Raw genomic sequence first — 16,731 nt, 5'->3', positions numbered from 1 at the left:
GACACGGCGGTACGGTTACGCGGTGCAAATGGGGCGATGGCGGTGGTGGTGGGGTGAGGGGGAGAAAAGAGGGTGAAAAGCGTACGTGCGATGTGCTCTTGGCTGTTTTTGCGGCCACCGCTACGCGGTGCATTCGTTTTCGTTGATTTTCGAGGGGGAAAAAAACGCCGCGGTTTCTCTCTCTCTCTCTCTCTCTCTCTCTCTCTTTCTCACTCGCTCTCTGCAGCTCCGCCGACTGATGTATTCCAGATTAATGCAAACAACTAATGTTATGTTAATGCTTCGTTGGTAGGCGGAGTCTGCAGAGAGAACTCGGAACGTAAATACGGTACAGAATAATCTGCATGTTAACCGCGCTACTCACGTTATATATACCTGTACGAGTACAAACAGGCGGATATAAACGAAACGCCGAGTTCACTTGAATGCGAATAATTAGGTGATCCTCGAATTCAGGTTATACTGTCGGGGAGACGTTGAGGAATGACCGCGTAGGTCGAGATTCCGAATTTTCTAACTTCATTTTTGAAAGTTTGTTTGGGTAAGTTGTTCAAGTTTTTCATGATTACGTCTAAATCAGTCAGTCAAATCGTTCAAGTCGATTCGAATCTGGATTTTTAGCCATACCTGACGAATTATAATCACCGTCTAAGATTCGGTTTCGATGACATGAATTCTGAGAACTCGACTTGAGGTGAGACCAGCTCGTCTCGGTGTAAGAAAAAAACGGAAGCTCGTTCGAGGAGTGCATTAAAAGTGTGAAAGCAACGAATGGTCTTGTCTCCGCGACGGCGCGACGCCTCGAAGACAGCGACGTGAAAAGACGAGTTGTTTTCATCGTGGGTGATGATCTTTAGCGAGAGACAACGGGTCTCCATTTTCGTGGAGAACAGCTGAGCGGATCGGAAATTCGAAGGGTAAATTAAGCGGAGGGTTTGAGGAACAGGGGATGCGGGAGCGGTAATGGGGTTATTTGTAATTCAAGCGGCTGATCAAATCTTCCTAATTTCCGAAATCGGTTGCTTAAAATTCCGAGCCTAGACGTCGTGACGAGCGCCGGCTGAGAAAGACGGAGAACTTTTTTGGAGGATAAATGTTAAACACGCAAGAACAGTATTAATTCCGAATAAATTTCGAGAAAGACAGAGCCAGCCTGCTCGCCCCGGAATATCAATGATCGGAGTGAAAATTGCAGATACTTCGCTACCGACGAATTCCCGGAGCGCCCGGATCATTTGCGAAAATGTCCTTACGTGCGTCCGAGGAACCTGAACGAACTCCAACCCCGTAACGAGCCACAGGTACTAAAACTCGAAAACGAAATTCTGGATCCTCGATCTCAATCTTCACTCGGGGGGGGGAAAATAAGAGCTGCTACACATTAAGGTGATGAAAATTTATCCGACTCGCGGAGGAAGTTACTGAGCAAATCGTCGCGTTTTGGGATAAGAAAAGTGGACATCGAGCTTTTCCGCTGCCCTGCAGTGCATTTTTCGCTGTATCGCTGGATCTGGTGAAACACCGCGAATCAAAAGTTAGCAAGAGACCGTTCAAAAGATCTCCAGTCGTGTTACTTGCGCCAATGATAGTGAAGTTAGATGAGACAATGTACATTTCGGATTCAGGAAAAAAATATTTTACAACGAGTATTATTATTACGAATTTTAAAAAATTTACGAAAACAGGAAATTAGATTCGAAAACTGTAAAGCCTGGCTTGCAAACTCTGTCTCTGCAGTGTTACGAATAGAATGTGACACAGTTTACAATCGCCGATAAGCCTGTGAAATGGGAACCGTCCAATTTTATGGTGCCTAAAGTAGCAGACGGCGGTGTTTGAAGATCGTTAAAAAAAAAGTTTCGCAGACGCGCGGAGCGAGGGTTTTAACGGCTGGCGCCTTGTTCCTGACGGGGGAATGTGTCCGCAAAAAATGTCGGCTTCCCATCCGATCCCGCAGGACTTGTCGTATTGCAGCCACATATCCGCGTTCCTTAGTTCCGCGATGATCCCTTATCGCGACGGCGATCGCATCCCTTGTTTCGAAATCTGGGATTCTCTTCCACCCTTCACTCGGTGTAAGAGGGTCGTTTGAATGCTGCTTTCTAGTCGAGATTTTATTCGGATTGAAGAGGAAAAAGCGGATCTGCCAGTGAGGTTCGGGTCGGACTTTAGCTAGTCGAACGGGTCTCCGCCAGTGTTGGACAAATAAAAATTTGAATAATCCCGGCGGCGATAAGCTCGTTCCGCTAAGTGCTAAAAGCTAGCCGATGAAATTTAACGTTAATAGCTCGCCGTGACGCCGAAACCATGGCGAGCGGAGGGAAAGAAAGGGGTAGCAGGGCTACGGAAAAGAGAACACGGAGCAAATTGACCGAATAAAAGCTGAGCTTTTCTCGCTACAACATCCCCCGCCCCCGAAATACCTGCAGAGACGAGGTTGAATCGGTGTTGATGATGCCCGTAGGAGTCGGAATTAGCGAGTTGATCGCACGCTGCAGTTCTCCCGTTCAATTCCTCCGCGATATGGGAAGCAATGCAATTTCTCGGGGGAAAAGCTCCGAGCAAAGTTCCCTTATTTTGTCGCTGAGGGAAAAGGTGTCCTCGTTGTCACATGGCTCGTGTCTCCGCCGCTAGATAAGTATCGGAACGAGCAGTGCTACAGATTGAAGTTCTAGTTCAATGTTTGAAACAATTGAATATTGTTAATTAGTATATCGCATCATGTGCGGCCTCGCAATAATTGAAAAACTGAAATTGGACCCAATGAGTAATTATTTTTCAACTTCTAAATATGTTTTCCTCATTTTCTTGGCTGCATTGGGATATTTTTCGACAAGATTATCGGAAAGGTGGTTCCTGTCGCTTTTGTTACATACATATGTTTTTGATATTTGAAAACCCGAGTTTCTTACATCGAAACAAGAACAAGAAAACAAAGGTGTAAGAACAAATTTGTTTTTTCGTCATTTGAAATACATGTCGCGATTTTTTTTTTTTTTTTTGAAAATTCAAAAGACTCTGTTCAGACTTGCTTTGAACCGGCCACGGATTTTCTCTAGGTAAACAAAGAATGCATTTACAGCGCATTCCGGTATCCGAATTGAATAAAGTTTTATTAAAAAAAATTGTAAAAATCAGATAGCGAAAAGTGTGACGTTGCGAATAAAACTGTACCTCGAGTCGCAAATCGGGCTAAGCTATGAAACAACATTAAACAGGATTTGAAATCGAGTTTTAGTGGAGAACGACAATTTTATTGTCGTTATTATCGCTGTTGTCGTTTCCCCGCGGGTAACACTTCTTTCTGCAATAACGATATTCTGCATTGGGAAATAAAATTCGAGTTTACGACCGCTTTCTCATCGTCCGATAATTTTTACACGAAATCAGGACACGCTGTCCTTGATCAATAATCCGTACTTAAACCTACTCCGAAGGCTGTTGAAGCGTGGAAAAATTACGACTCAATCCAGCCAAAGTCTTCTTTAAGCACAGCTAATCAAAACTCGTTATAATCCTCTCGAGGATCTACAACACAATGCTACAAGTTTGTATAATTCGAATATTTTCTTCCCCGACTGTTGGTCGGAAGTAAGCGAATAAGAGAAGTCTGGTTTTGAAACTAGGAAACGAAAATCTGTCGAGAAGAAAAGCTGACCGCGAAATTCAGCTGTGGAAGTGCAGATTCGAAGTTAATGGAAACTTGGAATCGCTATTTTTCGTTTCTGGTTTCCGGTGCAAGAAACAACCGGATGCGGTGGTGAGCATCTGACCAGGAGGAACAGATCGAGCTTCGCTAACCGGGAACCGTCTTTTCTTCCCTCATTCCCGTTCCTTTCTGACACCGGTGTCACGTCGAAAGAGAAGAAGAGAGGTGGGGAGAAAAAGGAGAGCTATGAACCTCTCTCTTCTTTGTTTGAAAGTATTTTGCTGTTGTTTTCATTCCATGCTTCTGCGAATAACTTTTCGAATTGTTCGGATAGAGAGAAAAAGAGAAAATGCTGTACCCGTACACTTCGCCACTCTTTTTTTCTCCCTCTCTCTCTCTCTCTCTGACGGGTATCGGTGTGTGTACCTGGATTTCAAAAGTTTCGAAATTTTATTTAATTCAGACGCCCAGTTGCTCACGGCGACAAGTCCTGCTTTCCTTTATGAACGTCCTTCTCGTTTGAAACGACGAAAACTTTTACTCAGGTTCCCCGTCAGGCTAATTCTGCATATTTTGTACAAACTCTGGGCCCTGCAGGTTATATTCACTCTGACAGCTCTCACTGTAAAAGACAGTCGTTTGTGAAAATCCTCCGCATCCTGAGTTCAATAATCAAGATTTCCACAAATTTTCAAATGATAGGAAAAATGATAGATGATAAAGTCGTAGCGGAATTTAACCCTCTTCTCGATAACTTTCTACCACGCTATATCAAAATCAGCTATTGTTCCTATTCGGTAATCAAACGGAGAATATATGCTCTCCGATTCTTCTTCTTCTTCTTCTTTTATCCACAGCTACGCGTTTAATTGGCTTAAGTCCGGGCTGATTAGAACAGAAGATGCTTATAGGCTCGAGGGCGTCGAGAGTAAAAAGGAAATGAAAGCTAACAGAGCTCTGGGCGGGATTCGGGAGCCGTAAAAAAAAAAAAAAAAAAAAAGGAACGGAAGGAAAGATAGAAGAGCAAGCCAGCAAACGCTGGAGGAAAGACGAGAGGTCTGAAAGGCTTTGCGGCCATTACTTCGATCTCCTCGTGTTTCTCTCCTACCCTGCGGTTGTTTTCAAACTAAACCCCCAGCCTGTCGGGATTCAATTGTTTTACTTTATCACCTTTGACGTCGTTCAGAATTAGACGAAAATGGATACTAGGATTTGCAGACCTTCGTTGTTAAATTTTTTTTATCTATTTTTTTTATTTCAAATAACGTTCTCCAGCTCAACGAAAAAAACGAATTCGAAAACTAGGTACATGTGTATATTTTACCGAGCCACCCGTACATTTTTAATCCTTGAGTAAGATTTGTCACGAAAACTTTAACAAGTCCTCCATGCTGAATGGAAAATCAGTGACGAATTACAAAAAAAAAAACGAGTTTTATTTTCAATGTGAATTCAGAAAATCATTGCTGTAGAGGGATTAACGAAATAATCGCGCAGAGCTTTACGTGCGTGACGGAAGGGTTCGAGGACTGTCGAACTGAACTAATAAAAAAAAATTCCCACGCGTGCACGAATCGATTCAAAAAAAAAAAAAGAAAAAAAAAAAAATTCATTACGCTGTCAAATTGTCACGATCAGGGAAAGAATTATGAGTTACAAATAAATTGTTTCTTCCATCGATACGAGGGGGGTGGTCGTGAGAGAGATTAATGGTTTTGTCGTCTGTGCACTAGCCGAATAACACGCTTGGGTCAGGTCGACATAAAATGTGATCATAAAAAACGAAGTTTTCCCGAAAGCCTGCGAAGCTTGGTCAGAATCAGTAAATCGGCGATGATAAGTGAATAATGTGAAAGAACAGGATGTATGACGTGTTTTCTTTATTGTCCTCCATTCCACGGAGCGACGACTCGAACTTTGAACGCTGATCTTTCGAGATCAGTAATTTCCGATCGATACTAATTGTCCGAGATTTCTTTGGCCGCTGACCGAGTCCCGCTGCAAGAGAACTTGGAGGATCGAATAAACTTTTCGCCTCTTGACAGCCGAAAGAAACATGTCCCGTGGGGTTTTCAGGAATCCCAAACATAGCGTCTCCGCGACTTCGCCGTCGGGCAGCAGGAAGTCCCCCGAGAATCCTGGGCAGCGAAACACCATCCGGTAAACTTTCCACAAGGGTATATAGAAAGGTGATATCGAACGGTGTGCGAACGTCGTCCGTGTGCTCGGATAATTCAACTTCATCGAATTTTCTTAATTTGGTCACCGCTGTTTCTGCATCTATAAATAATTTATCACATTTTCTTGGTAAAAGCGAAGAGCGAGCGAAGCAATTTGTCATTCGTTGACAAATCGCGCAATCGCTTGGTGATGCTGCAGGTACGGAGATCTGTACAAAACCACTTTGGCCCCGGGGAAATAACGGGAAGATCAACAAAGCGCGCGCGTTAAACCACCCTCGCGAAGAAACTTGCGGATTTAGCATAGCTCGAGAGAAGCGACGAAGAGGGTTTTAAGGAAAGGGGGGCGGGAGGGGCGGAAATTTGTGCTTGGAAAATTTTGCACGCCCGAGGTTTACGAAACTCCGGGGGGGGGGAGGGAGTGGAGGCGCAATTTTTCCCGTAGAGTACCTACAACATCAGCCGAGGGCGATGAAAGTCGAGCTACGAGTGAAACAACGCCCTGCAACGTCGTCGCTTCGACGAACGCTCTCTATTCGTGTTAATTACACGAGTTACCGAAATCGTCTAATTATACTAAAATACCCGGCGTCAAGCGCTTGCGTTCTCCCTAATTAGCGACGTCTTCTTGAGCTTGTGCTTGCGACACGCGTGACGCGACCGAGGTTTTCATAATTACGACGTTGTTCTGAAAATTATTCGCTCCGCCAAATTGTAAGCAAGATTTCTTCTGCCCCCTACCCCCCCTCCCTCCCTCCCTCAGGGGAGGCTGCATAATCAATTTGACCGGCGAGCCACTGCTCGCTGGTGTCTTAAATTAATCCGCGGTCCGCCCGAGAAGACGGAGAATTCACCTCCACCTGGACCCGGATACACAATGCAGGAACGTCGCGGAACGAGCAGAGGAGTTTCTTACTCTAACTGCCCTCATTCTTCCTGCGGAAGATGGACCGAGGAGGCGGAGAAGGAGGGTGGAGAAAAAAAAACCAAAAAAAAAAAAAAAAACGAGACAAAACAGAGATGGAAAAGTTTAGAAATAAAGGAAACAAGAGATTGCTACTTTAGCGAATCGGAACTTGCCGGAGGGGGAATGGAATAAAAGTTGTAAGCTCGGACCGCTCGCGATGATCGCAGCCCTCTGCTTAAGCTTGGAAACTCTGCTAAACTCGATTACGCAACTGCCTTGCAATTAACGCCGAAAAGTGGTCTGAATTCACTCTCGACCTTGACAGCGTGTCGAGTCCGTCAAATTTTCCGTCCACTGTCAGATCGGTGTTCGGCTTTGCCGAAGCTTTGTTTGGTGACTCGCTTATACAAGAATACGGTACATGGGAACTCTTCCTCCTACCATTATGGGAAAGGATAATCGTAAAGGGAATAAAGAGGAGCAGCTGGACGGAAGTAGAGGGGCATCGCTAACCGGAGGTAGGAAATTGAGAGAAAACGAAAGATCGCTGCTGCGCGAAGTTGATCAGAAAATATCTTTATACCTGTCCCGGCGAACTGGCCGAGCGGTCAAAGAGCGAAAATAAAAGCTTCCGCGGAGGCTGGAAGCAGTCTGAGCGCTGCGAGATCCCGCAAGCAAGAGAACGGGGATGAGGAAGGGGCGGCGAAGGGTGAAAGGGGGAGAAAAATACGCTGTCATCGTCTGAGCCGAGGCTCCGTGGCTTGTACGCCCCCCCCCCCCGCTGACTACAACGACATTTGTTTTTACGTATCTCGTCATTTTTGTATTTCACCTTTTACCTTTCGCCCCCGGCTTCGGCTGCCTTTTCTCTACCCCGTGAAATTTCCCCAAATCCCCGACTTCCTCCCCCCCCCCCTTTCGCCGTTGCGCCAAACAAGAAAAAGTTGAGCAAAACAAACGTGGCCGCGAGGATGAGATTAGCTCTGTCCCTGCCCGCCCCGATCCTGCATGGACAGTTACACGAAACGAAACGTGTCGTTTTCCTCTGACGATGTTTGTATTAAAGGAATTCAACACGGTGTCGCTGCTCGGAAAAATCTACCGAGCTTTAAATTTATCTGTTTTTTTTTTTTTTCTTTTATCTTTCTGTTCTGCACGGCCTAACCACCAAAAATCATACTGCGTAAGTTTCTTTTGAGAAAGCTTCACGTACTGCACAGATTTACTTAAGTATATAGACAGACTTGTTGAATTAATCTACTTTCAATAAGAACAAACTTTTAAGACTAGGTATCTTTTTTTGATATCTTAATTTCGCCGTATCTCAACTCTCAGTCACGTTGAAAAATTTGTGGAAATTTTATTAGTAATATTAAAACGTTCCTGGTAAGGTATTTTTTTAATAGTAATCACGATCGGTAATACGTTATTAAAATCTCGACTATTTTCTTGTTTCCGGTGTTTGCTTCATTGTGAAAAAAAATCGCACGAAAACTGGAAACCTTCTTTCTCATCGCAGAAGTATACCTCAAGTATAAAATAATCAAATATCTGAAGATTTTCATCACGTTTCTAAGACTGTAAGCTTATTTGTGCTAATTATAACGTAAAGCCTCGAAGTGCTTCGACAGTCAGTTAACGGTAATTCATCAGGCACATTTTCACTGCTACGCTTGGCAAATATCGCAAAGGTCATACCAATTAAAGTAAGCTGTAAGTGACGAAGGTGAAAGCACAGCTCAACACCCAAAGCTGTAAAATGGTGTCCAGAGGTCCTGAAAATGTCCCTAAATGTTACTCATCCTTCAAAAGTCCTGGAATCCAACTACCCTTGAATATTTCTTGTGTCCTGGAAATACTCTATCTTTAATGTCCTTAAATAACCCGAAAATGTCCTGTATATATCCCGGAATTGTCCTTGAATTTATTACAGATTTTTTACTTTCAATTTCAATCGATAATATAATAGTACCAGGTTCCCATTCGCCTGCGATCAAACAATAATCGATCATTAATACAAGAGACGACTTACCGGCGGTCAAATTTGCGGGCTTGACGATAGTCGGGCAAGCTCTGAAGAGACCGAGCTTGAATCGGACCGTTACGGAGGCTGCAAAGGTCTGGGGTAAATTCGGAACGAAGAGACGTTCCTCGGTGTGGAGCCAAGCCGGTCCAAGGAGCGCCGTTGTCAGGGCGGCGAGGGCAGCCAGGCCGCAAACGACGCCGCATCGGGTCATGTTTGACCCTCCAGAGCCAGCGGGCCCTTCGCCGGAGCAGCACATCTCTGGATTCCTCCTTGGCCTCGTCTCCCTTTTTCCTACAAGAGTCCGTCTTCCAGCTTCCTGCAGCGTCGTGATCCCTCAGGACCCGTTCTAGGTGTCAGGTAAAATAGCCACGTTTTTTTCCATCCCTTATTCGAAGTTGCAAGCTTCTCGGACTGGCGGGATTTTTCGTTTGAAATTTTTCTCTCTTTTTTACCACAGTTTTTAACCCATTTCCGAACTAATCGAACCCCCGCATTTAAAGCACATCATTTTTTCATCCTGTTTTACGCGGAAAGAGGGACGGTCACTTTTCACTCTTTTGGGACCCACGGAAAATTGCGTTAAGCTCTAGGCTCGCAGCTTTTTTTATTCCGTCGGTTATAACTTTAAACGGCTCTAAACGTGTCCTTCGGCAGCGAGCCGGTCATCGCTTGACGCGGATTCCCGCATGCTCGGTACTTTCACTGTAAACTTTTCCCCAACTTTCGACCCGCTTCTACTCTTTAATCTCCCGCGTACATACCTATGTATATATGTATATGTACGTCTATGTACTCTCGACGAGCCTGGAGCTGTATCCTGAGCTTATTTACACCTCGAGAGTGTTTTAACAGGTTCTTATTTCTCTTCCACCTTCTTCTTTCGTTTACGATTATCCCGAATTAATTGCCCTCCGCACGGTGTTCTGTTGATAACGTGAAATTAGCAAGGCTTGATTATATCGGCGGCTGGTACATTTAAGTTACGGGGACCGAGGACCTCGAAGATTATTTTTTTTAATTTCATCTCAATTTTAAAATGTTTTGCTCTAATTTGATGCTAATTTTGCATAGAAACGGAAACAGCATTTTATTCTGAATATCTGAAAAACGATCTGATCTCAAAAACATTGAGTATTCGATGGAAATGCGTGTGTCGAAAAACTTTTCTATAATATATATTTGAGGTTGAAATAAGGCGCTCTCTCGTCTACCGAAAACTCGACAACTTGGATAAAATTCCTGTGTAAGACGAGGAAAAGAAAAATCCCAAATGGTTCTTACATAATCCTGCTCGAAACTCGCCCAGCAATGAACCTTCGTCAGAGTTCACGACAAAAGGGATTTGTCAAGTGAACGTCAAGACTTTCCTCGGAGGCTTATAAAATATTGGAATCGGTCAAAGTTGAAAATTGGAGTTTGATTAATTGTCACAGCCTCGATCAAGGAAATCAACCCGGCGAAACGAATCTATACGTGATACAAAATCGTATTTGATCTCAGTTATAATTCGCGTCGAGTCAAGGAGACGGTCATTGAGTTACTTCGCATAACGATGAACAGAAATCTCAAGGACAATTTCCAGCTTACAGCCTATTATCGAAAACTGACCATCGCCGACGAAAAGAGCACTCGAATCTTCAACCTTCACTCCTTTCGACGCAGCGACGGGACGAAAATACGCATATTTTTTAAAATTGTCGTACTCGAGTAGCTTTCTCGAAGGAAATTACAACAAGTAGGTTTTTCAGGGTTTCAGGGGCAGCTGAATTCGTGGCTAAAATTGGGTCAATCGCTCAGTTTTCGCCCGAGCCTAGTCCGGCTACCTCCCACATTTTCCATACCCTCAAACCCCCCACGCGACGTCCATCCGTTCCACTTTGACCCTTTGCTAACAAACGGAAAGCCCGCCTCGATGTTAGACCAAAATTATCAGAGTCTAAGGTCAAGTGCCGGGCGGAAGTTGACGGTCAATTTGACTAGCTATTACGAAGCAGGAGGTGAATACACCCTTTGCCAAACGCTAATATATTTCTCCCGCTTTTGCTTCTTCATTTTTTTATTTTATTCTTTTTTCTCTCTCACTTCACGGCACTCGATTTCATTATCCTAGTATTCTGACCGCGCGATTAATTACTAAACTACCTGTATGTGCGTACGGAAAATATATTATCGATTTCCGGAAACGAGGGTGTGGGGCAGGTGTCGGAGCTGCACGGGATACGCTCGAACGGTATTTCGTATAATTCACCGATTGGCGGTGTTGAATTATTTAACATTAAAACCGGGGGATTCCGCATTCAATTCTAGCCTGCATATTTCATATGCCGGTAATTTCAGTGTTCCAATTTACCTCACCACTCGTCACGCCTTTCAGCCACACCTGTGCAGAACTGTTCGGGACCGCGCGTTTCGAACTTCACCGTTTAACATTTTCAGCAAGGCGATCTTCCGCGTATTTTACGTATAGGGTATATTTGCGAGAATTTATCCGCAAGTTGAAATCATGAGAAACGGTACGTTTAAGTTCCGTTTATCGTATACGGTGAAAATTTTCACTCTCAGTCGGAGGAAACACCGAGTTAAAGGCAGTTTCGTGCTTGCAAGCTTGCGATGCGCGCGGTCACCGCAGTGGCGTTGTGCAGGAATTGTGTGACGGAAGTGCGAGTCCGGGACAACCCGAGGCAACACGCGGAGGCGGCTGGTCAAACTCAATAAAACTCGATAACTTGATTACGCGAATCGGATTATCTATTTTTAACGCAACCCTCGACCGCCGGCTGCACTCCGGTGCATTCCCATGCGACTCACTTACGCGGTTAACAGGCCTACACAAATTGGCAAGTTTTACGAGCGGCTCTGCAGCTCACAGCTGCGGAATCGCAGGGAAGGAAATTGCGCTAAAAACGACAGGCGGAGATTTATCCTGACGCGGAAAACAGTTGTTCGCGTTTTATTTTTCGCGTCTTACGAAGCTTTGACCTCTTACCTTTCTTCATAATTCACCGTTCGCTAAATTTATTCATTTTCAAAATCACGTTTTTGGAAAAGTTTGAACAATGCCGAGCCGGTGACAACGCGCCTCGAGTTCCCGGCGAGAGGAGAGAAGGGAAGATAAAATACGAAGGAATTGAAACGAGCACCTGCAGCCCGAGGTCGAGGATTACCTGAGCTATTAAAAATCCCTAAGGTTGGGCTTCAGCCTCGCTAATGCAAGCTCGGGGACAACGAGAGACGCGTAAAAATGCCTGATCCAACCCGAGTTCCGGGACGAAGAAGCTCACTTTGCAAGCTCGAGGGAGACGGATGTTATTTATCTTTATCTTTATTCCCTCCTGTTTCGTGGTTATTCTCTTTTTTATCATTTCATTTTGTTTTTTACTTACGTTCGTACTCGCGTTTAAAAATTTTATACGCAATGCAGTCGTACCGTTACAAATTCCCGCAACGCGATGAAACGGATTATGCATACATGCCCCCGTAACCGGGGATATTATCGACATTACGAATGCGCAGTGGCGATATAACCGCCGGCACTTGGCCGATTCAGTGCTAAAACCCACCCCTTGAACATTTAGCTTCGCCTCGCCTCCAGCCCGGCTGCAATCCGAACCGTATCAACGAAACGGCAACCAACGCCGGCCGATTGTTGCTCTTCACCTTATAGTACAATTATACCCACGTGTCTGTATGTAAATCTGCCCGATTCAAGCTCGGCGAACATTTAGCGAACAGGAAAACATTCGAAGCTTTTAGTACAAGGTAGGATTCTGTTTCGATGTGGATAAAAATGTATTTGAGATAATGGTAAAAGAGAATTACGCGTTTCTTTGTCCGATAATAATTTTGTATTTTGACCAATTGTATGAACTAATTTACCGTGCTAAATGTAACGTCGAATATCTGTGATTGAAAATTTTCGCAATACACGTAAATTGTAAGGAATGTGGAATTCGAGAGTCGGAATCGTTGAAACGTCTGTTATTGAAATAAGAGTAAGGAAACAAGCCGCTCTCTCCGGTATTTGGATCAGCGCTATCACGTCTCGGATTAATTAATCCCCGAAACGCCACGCGCCCTGATTTCACCTGTTGTTGGCGCAGCGAGACAGCGAGGAAAAATAAGAATAAAAGGATTGACGGACCAGTTTCGGAAGGGCGAGGGGGGCGACAACGACCCTGACAACCCGGGAGGCATTAATAAGGGAAAAGCTAGAGAATTTATGAGGGTGGCTTGGCGTATATACCCAACGTCGTATTTCCAAGACAAGAAATGAGCTCGGGCTCGGGCCAATCCGATCTGCTACCAAAAATGTTGTTTTAACAGTCAGCGAGGAGGGAAACGAGAAAGACTTTCTTTATGTACACGGGGTAATAAGTGGTCTGATTCATCGCTCCCCGATCTGAGGCTCTTTCTTTCTTCCTCTCTGTCATTCTTTATTTCTTTATTTTCCTCTTTCTTATTTCGCTCGAATAAATTCTTGCGGGTGACGAGGTTGCCGAGTAAAAAGCGAGGCAGGGAGAGGGAGAGTGAGTAAAAATCCGGGTTTCAGAACGAAAATAATTTATACGACCGAAAATTCGATTGGATATCGACGAAGCTTGATTTCCTTTTTCTCCCAATTTCGATTTCGAGCCTTTTTTCTCCTCAATCGTATTCGTTTATTTCCCTTTCTTCCGATGCTACACAACGGGGATGACCAGCTGCCGAATTCACAGCCGCCCCTAAAACGTTTGGCCGGTAAAAACCTGCAGCAGTTCCCCTTTGATCTCTGCGAGTGGATCTCGTTAGCTAATTTGTTTCAAATTCCGTTCTACCCTATTTCGGAGTTGGCCGCACACGCGCGAGGGGTCGAGAACTTTTTATTTTATTTTTATTTCTCTCTTTTTTCTCCTCTCACCCGCTTTCATTCATTTATCTATTTATTCGCACTCCGCACCCGGTGTGGAAATATCGTCATCGTTTAAACTCACCGTCCATCGTATCGCAGACGTGAATATGTCAATCAAATAACCAGGAAAGTGGTGATAAGTAATAATAATATATCAGTTGCGTTCAAACTTTTATTTATTTCGTTACGGAAATATGAAAATACAGCGACCGATTATTCCCCGGCTAATCAAGATCGCGTCGAATTTCAACCGGGGATATTTTATTGACGGTAGATTATCACCGGTGATGTGAAATTGGCAAAAATAGACAAGCTAGCTGAGGCAATCTCAACGGGTTCACGGATCCGCGGGGAATCCTCGTTACTTTAATCGCCCGCCACAAATCCAATTTCAATCTTCTCGAATGTACGGGGGGGGGAAAAAATTTGAAAAAACAGGAAATGAGTCAGATCGATATGATGCTCCGTCGAATAAGAAATGAGAGTGATCCTGAGAAGTGAAAAATTCAGCGGTAAGTCGAAGCGCCGCTTTTCAGATCGGACCGATATTTTCCACCGTAGACTTACTATTTATGGGGTACGTAAACCCCGATCGAGTACGTGATCGGGCATCGTCTCAGATACATGGATACACGTCTGTATTTTTACGGTACACGGGTAGACGCGATGCTCGATGAAAATCGTATTTCTATCGTCCGAAAAGCGTAGCGGTGACGTTTCTACTTTTATAATTTTCTCCGATACGGCTTGTAGATTGCGCGGTGATTAAAATCTCTCTTCGTCTTTACGGGTCCCCGTCTTCTTTCTCCCTTCCTCTCTCTCCCTCTCCAGTGCTCGCCCTTCTTTTCAAGTACTAATTAAAACTTGAGCGCGACCACGATTCGCGCCCGAACGAACAGAACCAACCCCCTTCACCTTGAGTTTCTGAATGTTCCAAGTATATTAGATGCACCGCAGGTATACCGACAGCTGCAGTGCTCGCGCCAGCTTTGCATTTCCTTTATTATTTCTATTTGCCAACTTTTTCACTTTGTTCCCGTAGTCGGTGCTCTTTTGTCTGCGTCCCCAAGTGACGTCATTATCGTCGAGTGAAAATTATTACGCGAGCAAGAAGAGAAAGAGCAGGGATTGTAGAAAAGAAATTAAAAATTATAAATAAAAAAAATCAGAAATATGGTGCACACGTTTTAAGGGCCATCGCGATTCCTTGTCGCCGTTTTATCTCTATCCCCGTTCACTCGATCGTAAAAAATCAACCTCGTAGTACCGGACGGTACAATGCAATGCGAAAAGGGAAACTCAGAGAGATAGCGAAAGAGGAGACGATAAAAAAAAAGAAACGGAAGACTGAGGCAGTTAATTGCGGCAAAAAAATGGGACAGAGATTACGAGAGATCATTTGCAATCAGCGAAAAACGAGCAGCGAATAAAGCTGCGAGTGGCTTATCTATGTTCTAACATAAATCTACAACGACTCCGGGAATCGCTGGATTTGAAAAAAAGGCATCTAACGAGTCGACCGAACTAAGGATTCGAGTCACTTGATTCATTTTCACGAAGATACTGACTCGCAATTTTTTTATTCCGGTGTTATGAAATCGGCTGATAATTGCAATATCGAGTAATCACCACGTTCATCAGCTCCTGTCACCTTCGATTCCATTTCATTTGATATTTATCGCCGTAACGACGTTTGGCTGAAATTCACGGGGTGAGGTGGAGAAGGATAAATATAAAGAGAAAGAGAAAGAAATAGAGAAAGATTAGCCCGAGGACATTTGCACGTCCTATTAACGTCGGGCTAACTCAGCTCCGAGAGACGCGTGTGTGTAACTTTTGACGGAAGAAATGTTTCGCGCCGCCCAATTGATTCGGAAACAAATCGCCCGGAACTATTGAAATTTATCGACGGTCTGAGACCGAAACCCGAACTCGGAAGAGAACGAATTTTAAAGCGAAAAACGCACGTGTCGGAAGGGGAGAAAAAATCTTCCGGCAAAATTTCATCCGACTCGTCGTTATCGCTTTTCACCTGTACGACACTAAGCTTTCAATATTGACCGGTTCTGTTATCCACTTAGTGATTGATTGTCCATCCGTGTCTTCGCATTTTTGACGCGGTTCGATCGAAGAGAAATTTGAATAAGGCGATCCTGAGGGGCTGAAATAAAAAAAAAAAAGACGGATCGAGCGGGAGAATCGGGAATGCAGCGAGAACCCCGGGAACCTTAAGCACTGCAGCAGCACGTGAGAAAGTTTCGCTACTTTAAACGGGAGTTATAACCTGACGTAAACAAATTATACGAGGAGGACGGGGATCCGGGGCGGCGTTTTACCGCGGAAACTAAAGTATACACGCGATCAAACGAGTTGAATTTTAATCGCTCTCCACTACTTCTCTCCAGCATTCGTCCCGCTTTCTCTTCATACCAGGATTAAGATTCAACCGTCAAAACCGCCACACAAGCGCAGAACTTCGCCGGATAAAGCTGATCACCACGTGTGTTTTTTATTCGCACAAATTTTCCGACGTAATTTTATGCAACTAATTTATATGTCTATTTCGCGATTCGAATAATACTTTTATATTATATAATAATAATACTTTTCTACCCTCGAAGACCTCGGTCCAACCACCTTAACAGGAGAAAAAAATGTTGTCAAAAATGTTTTTGCCTGGAGGCTATTTGTACCGGTATAATTTTTCTACCCCCGATATGTATTTCGAGTTGGCTGGGATTCCTTATCGCGAATGCAGTTTTTCGCGACGGCCGGTTTTCGCGCGATTATTTCGAAACGCGATGTCGTCACCGTGCGTACGCGAAAGCCAGAAGCGAACTGTTCGCCTTTGGCACGCGCAACCCCGTCTTGCCGAGGGATCCCTGCCGACGAATCAGCGAACTAAAACTCACCCCCGGCACCCTCCGGATCCGGAGGACCGGGCGAAGCCTCGCGATTGCCGCGCTGCACATCGGGGACACATACACACCCCGTATACCGTTCTATATAATTATGTTATAATAGGTATTGCAGGTGCTGGTCCGTTAAATTGGGAAACCATCGCCACCCCGTCATCCCTAG

The 16,731-nt window shown here is 44.5% G+C and overlaps 1 protein-coding gene across 7 annotated transcripts in view; it reads right to left on the bottom strand.

Annotated features, from left to right (window-relative positions):
- LOC107225550 overlaps nt 1–16,478 on the bottom strand; it is a 102,387-nt gene extending 85,909 nt beyond the window's left edge. For 2 of the 7 annotated variants that reach the window (XM_046731619.1, XM_046731625.1), the window contains exons 1-2: nt 16,256–16,478; nt 8,769–9,685 (exon numbers count right to left, since the gene is read on the bottom strand). In XM_046731619.1, the coding sequence (XP_046587575.1) occupies nt 8,769–9,018 (250 nt within the window). In that variant the 5' untranslated portion in view covers nt 9,019–9,685; nt 16,256–16,478. Of the gene's footprint in view, nt 1–8,768; nt 9,686–10,043; nt 10,487–14,217; nt 14,723–15,279; nt 15,471–16,255 lie in introns of those variants that run through there. The other 5 variants (XM_046731620.1, XM_046731624.1, XM_046731622.1 and 2 more) reach the window with 5 other exon arrangements.
- Nucleotides 16,479–16,731: the final 253 nt, after the last annotated feature.

This window comes from Neodiprion lecontei, chromosome 2, assembly GCF_021901455.1.
Source record: "Neodiprion lecontei isolate iyNeoLeco1 chromosome 2, iyNeoLeco1.1, whole genome shotgun sequence".
Lineage (NCBI taxonomy): Eukaryota > Metazoa > Arthropoda > Insecta > Hymenoptera > Diprionidae > Neodiprion > Neodiprion lecontei.
Note: the sequence above shows the minus strand (reverse complement) of the source record. Positions and strands in the feature narration are given on the sequence as shown.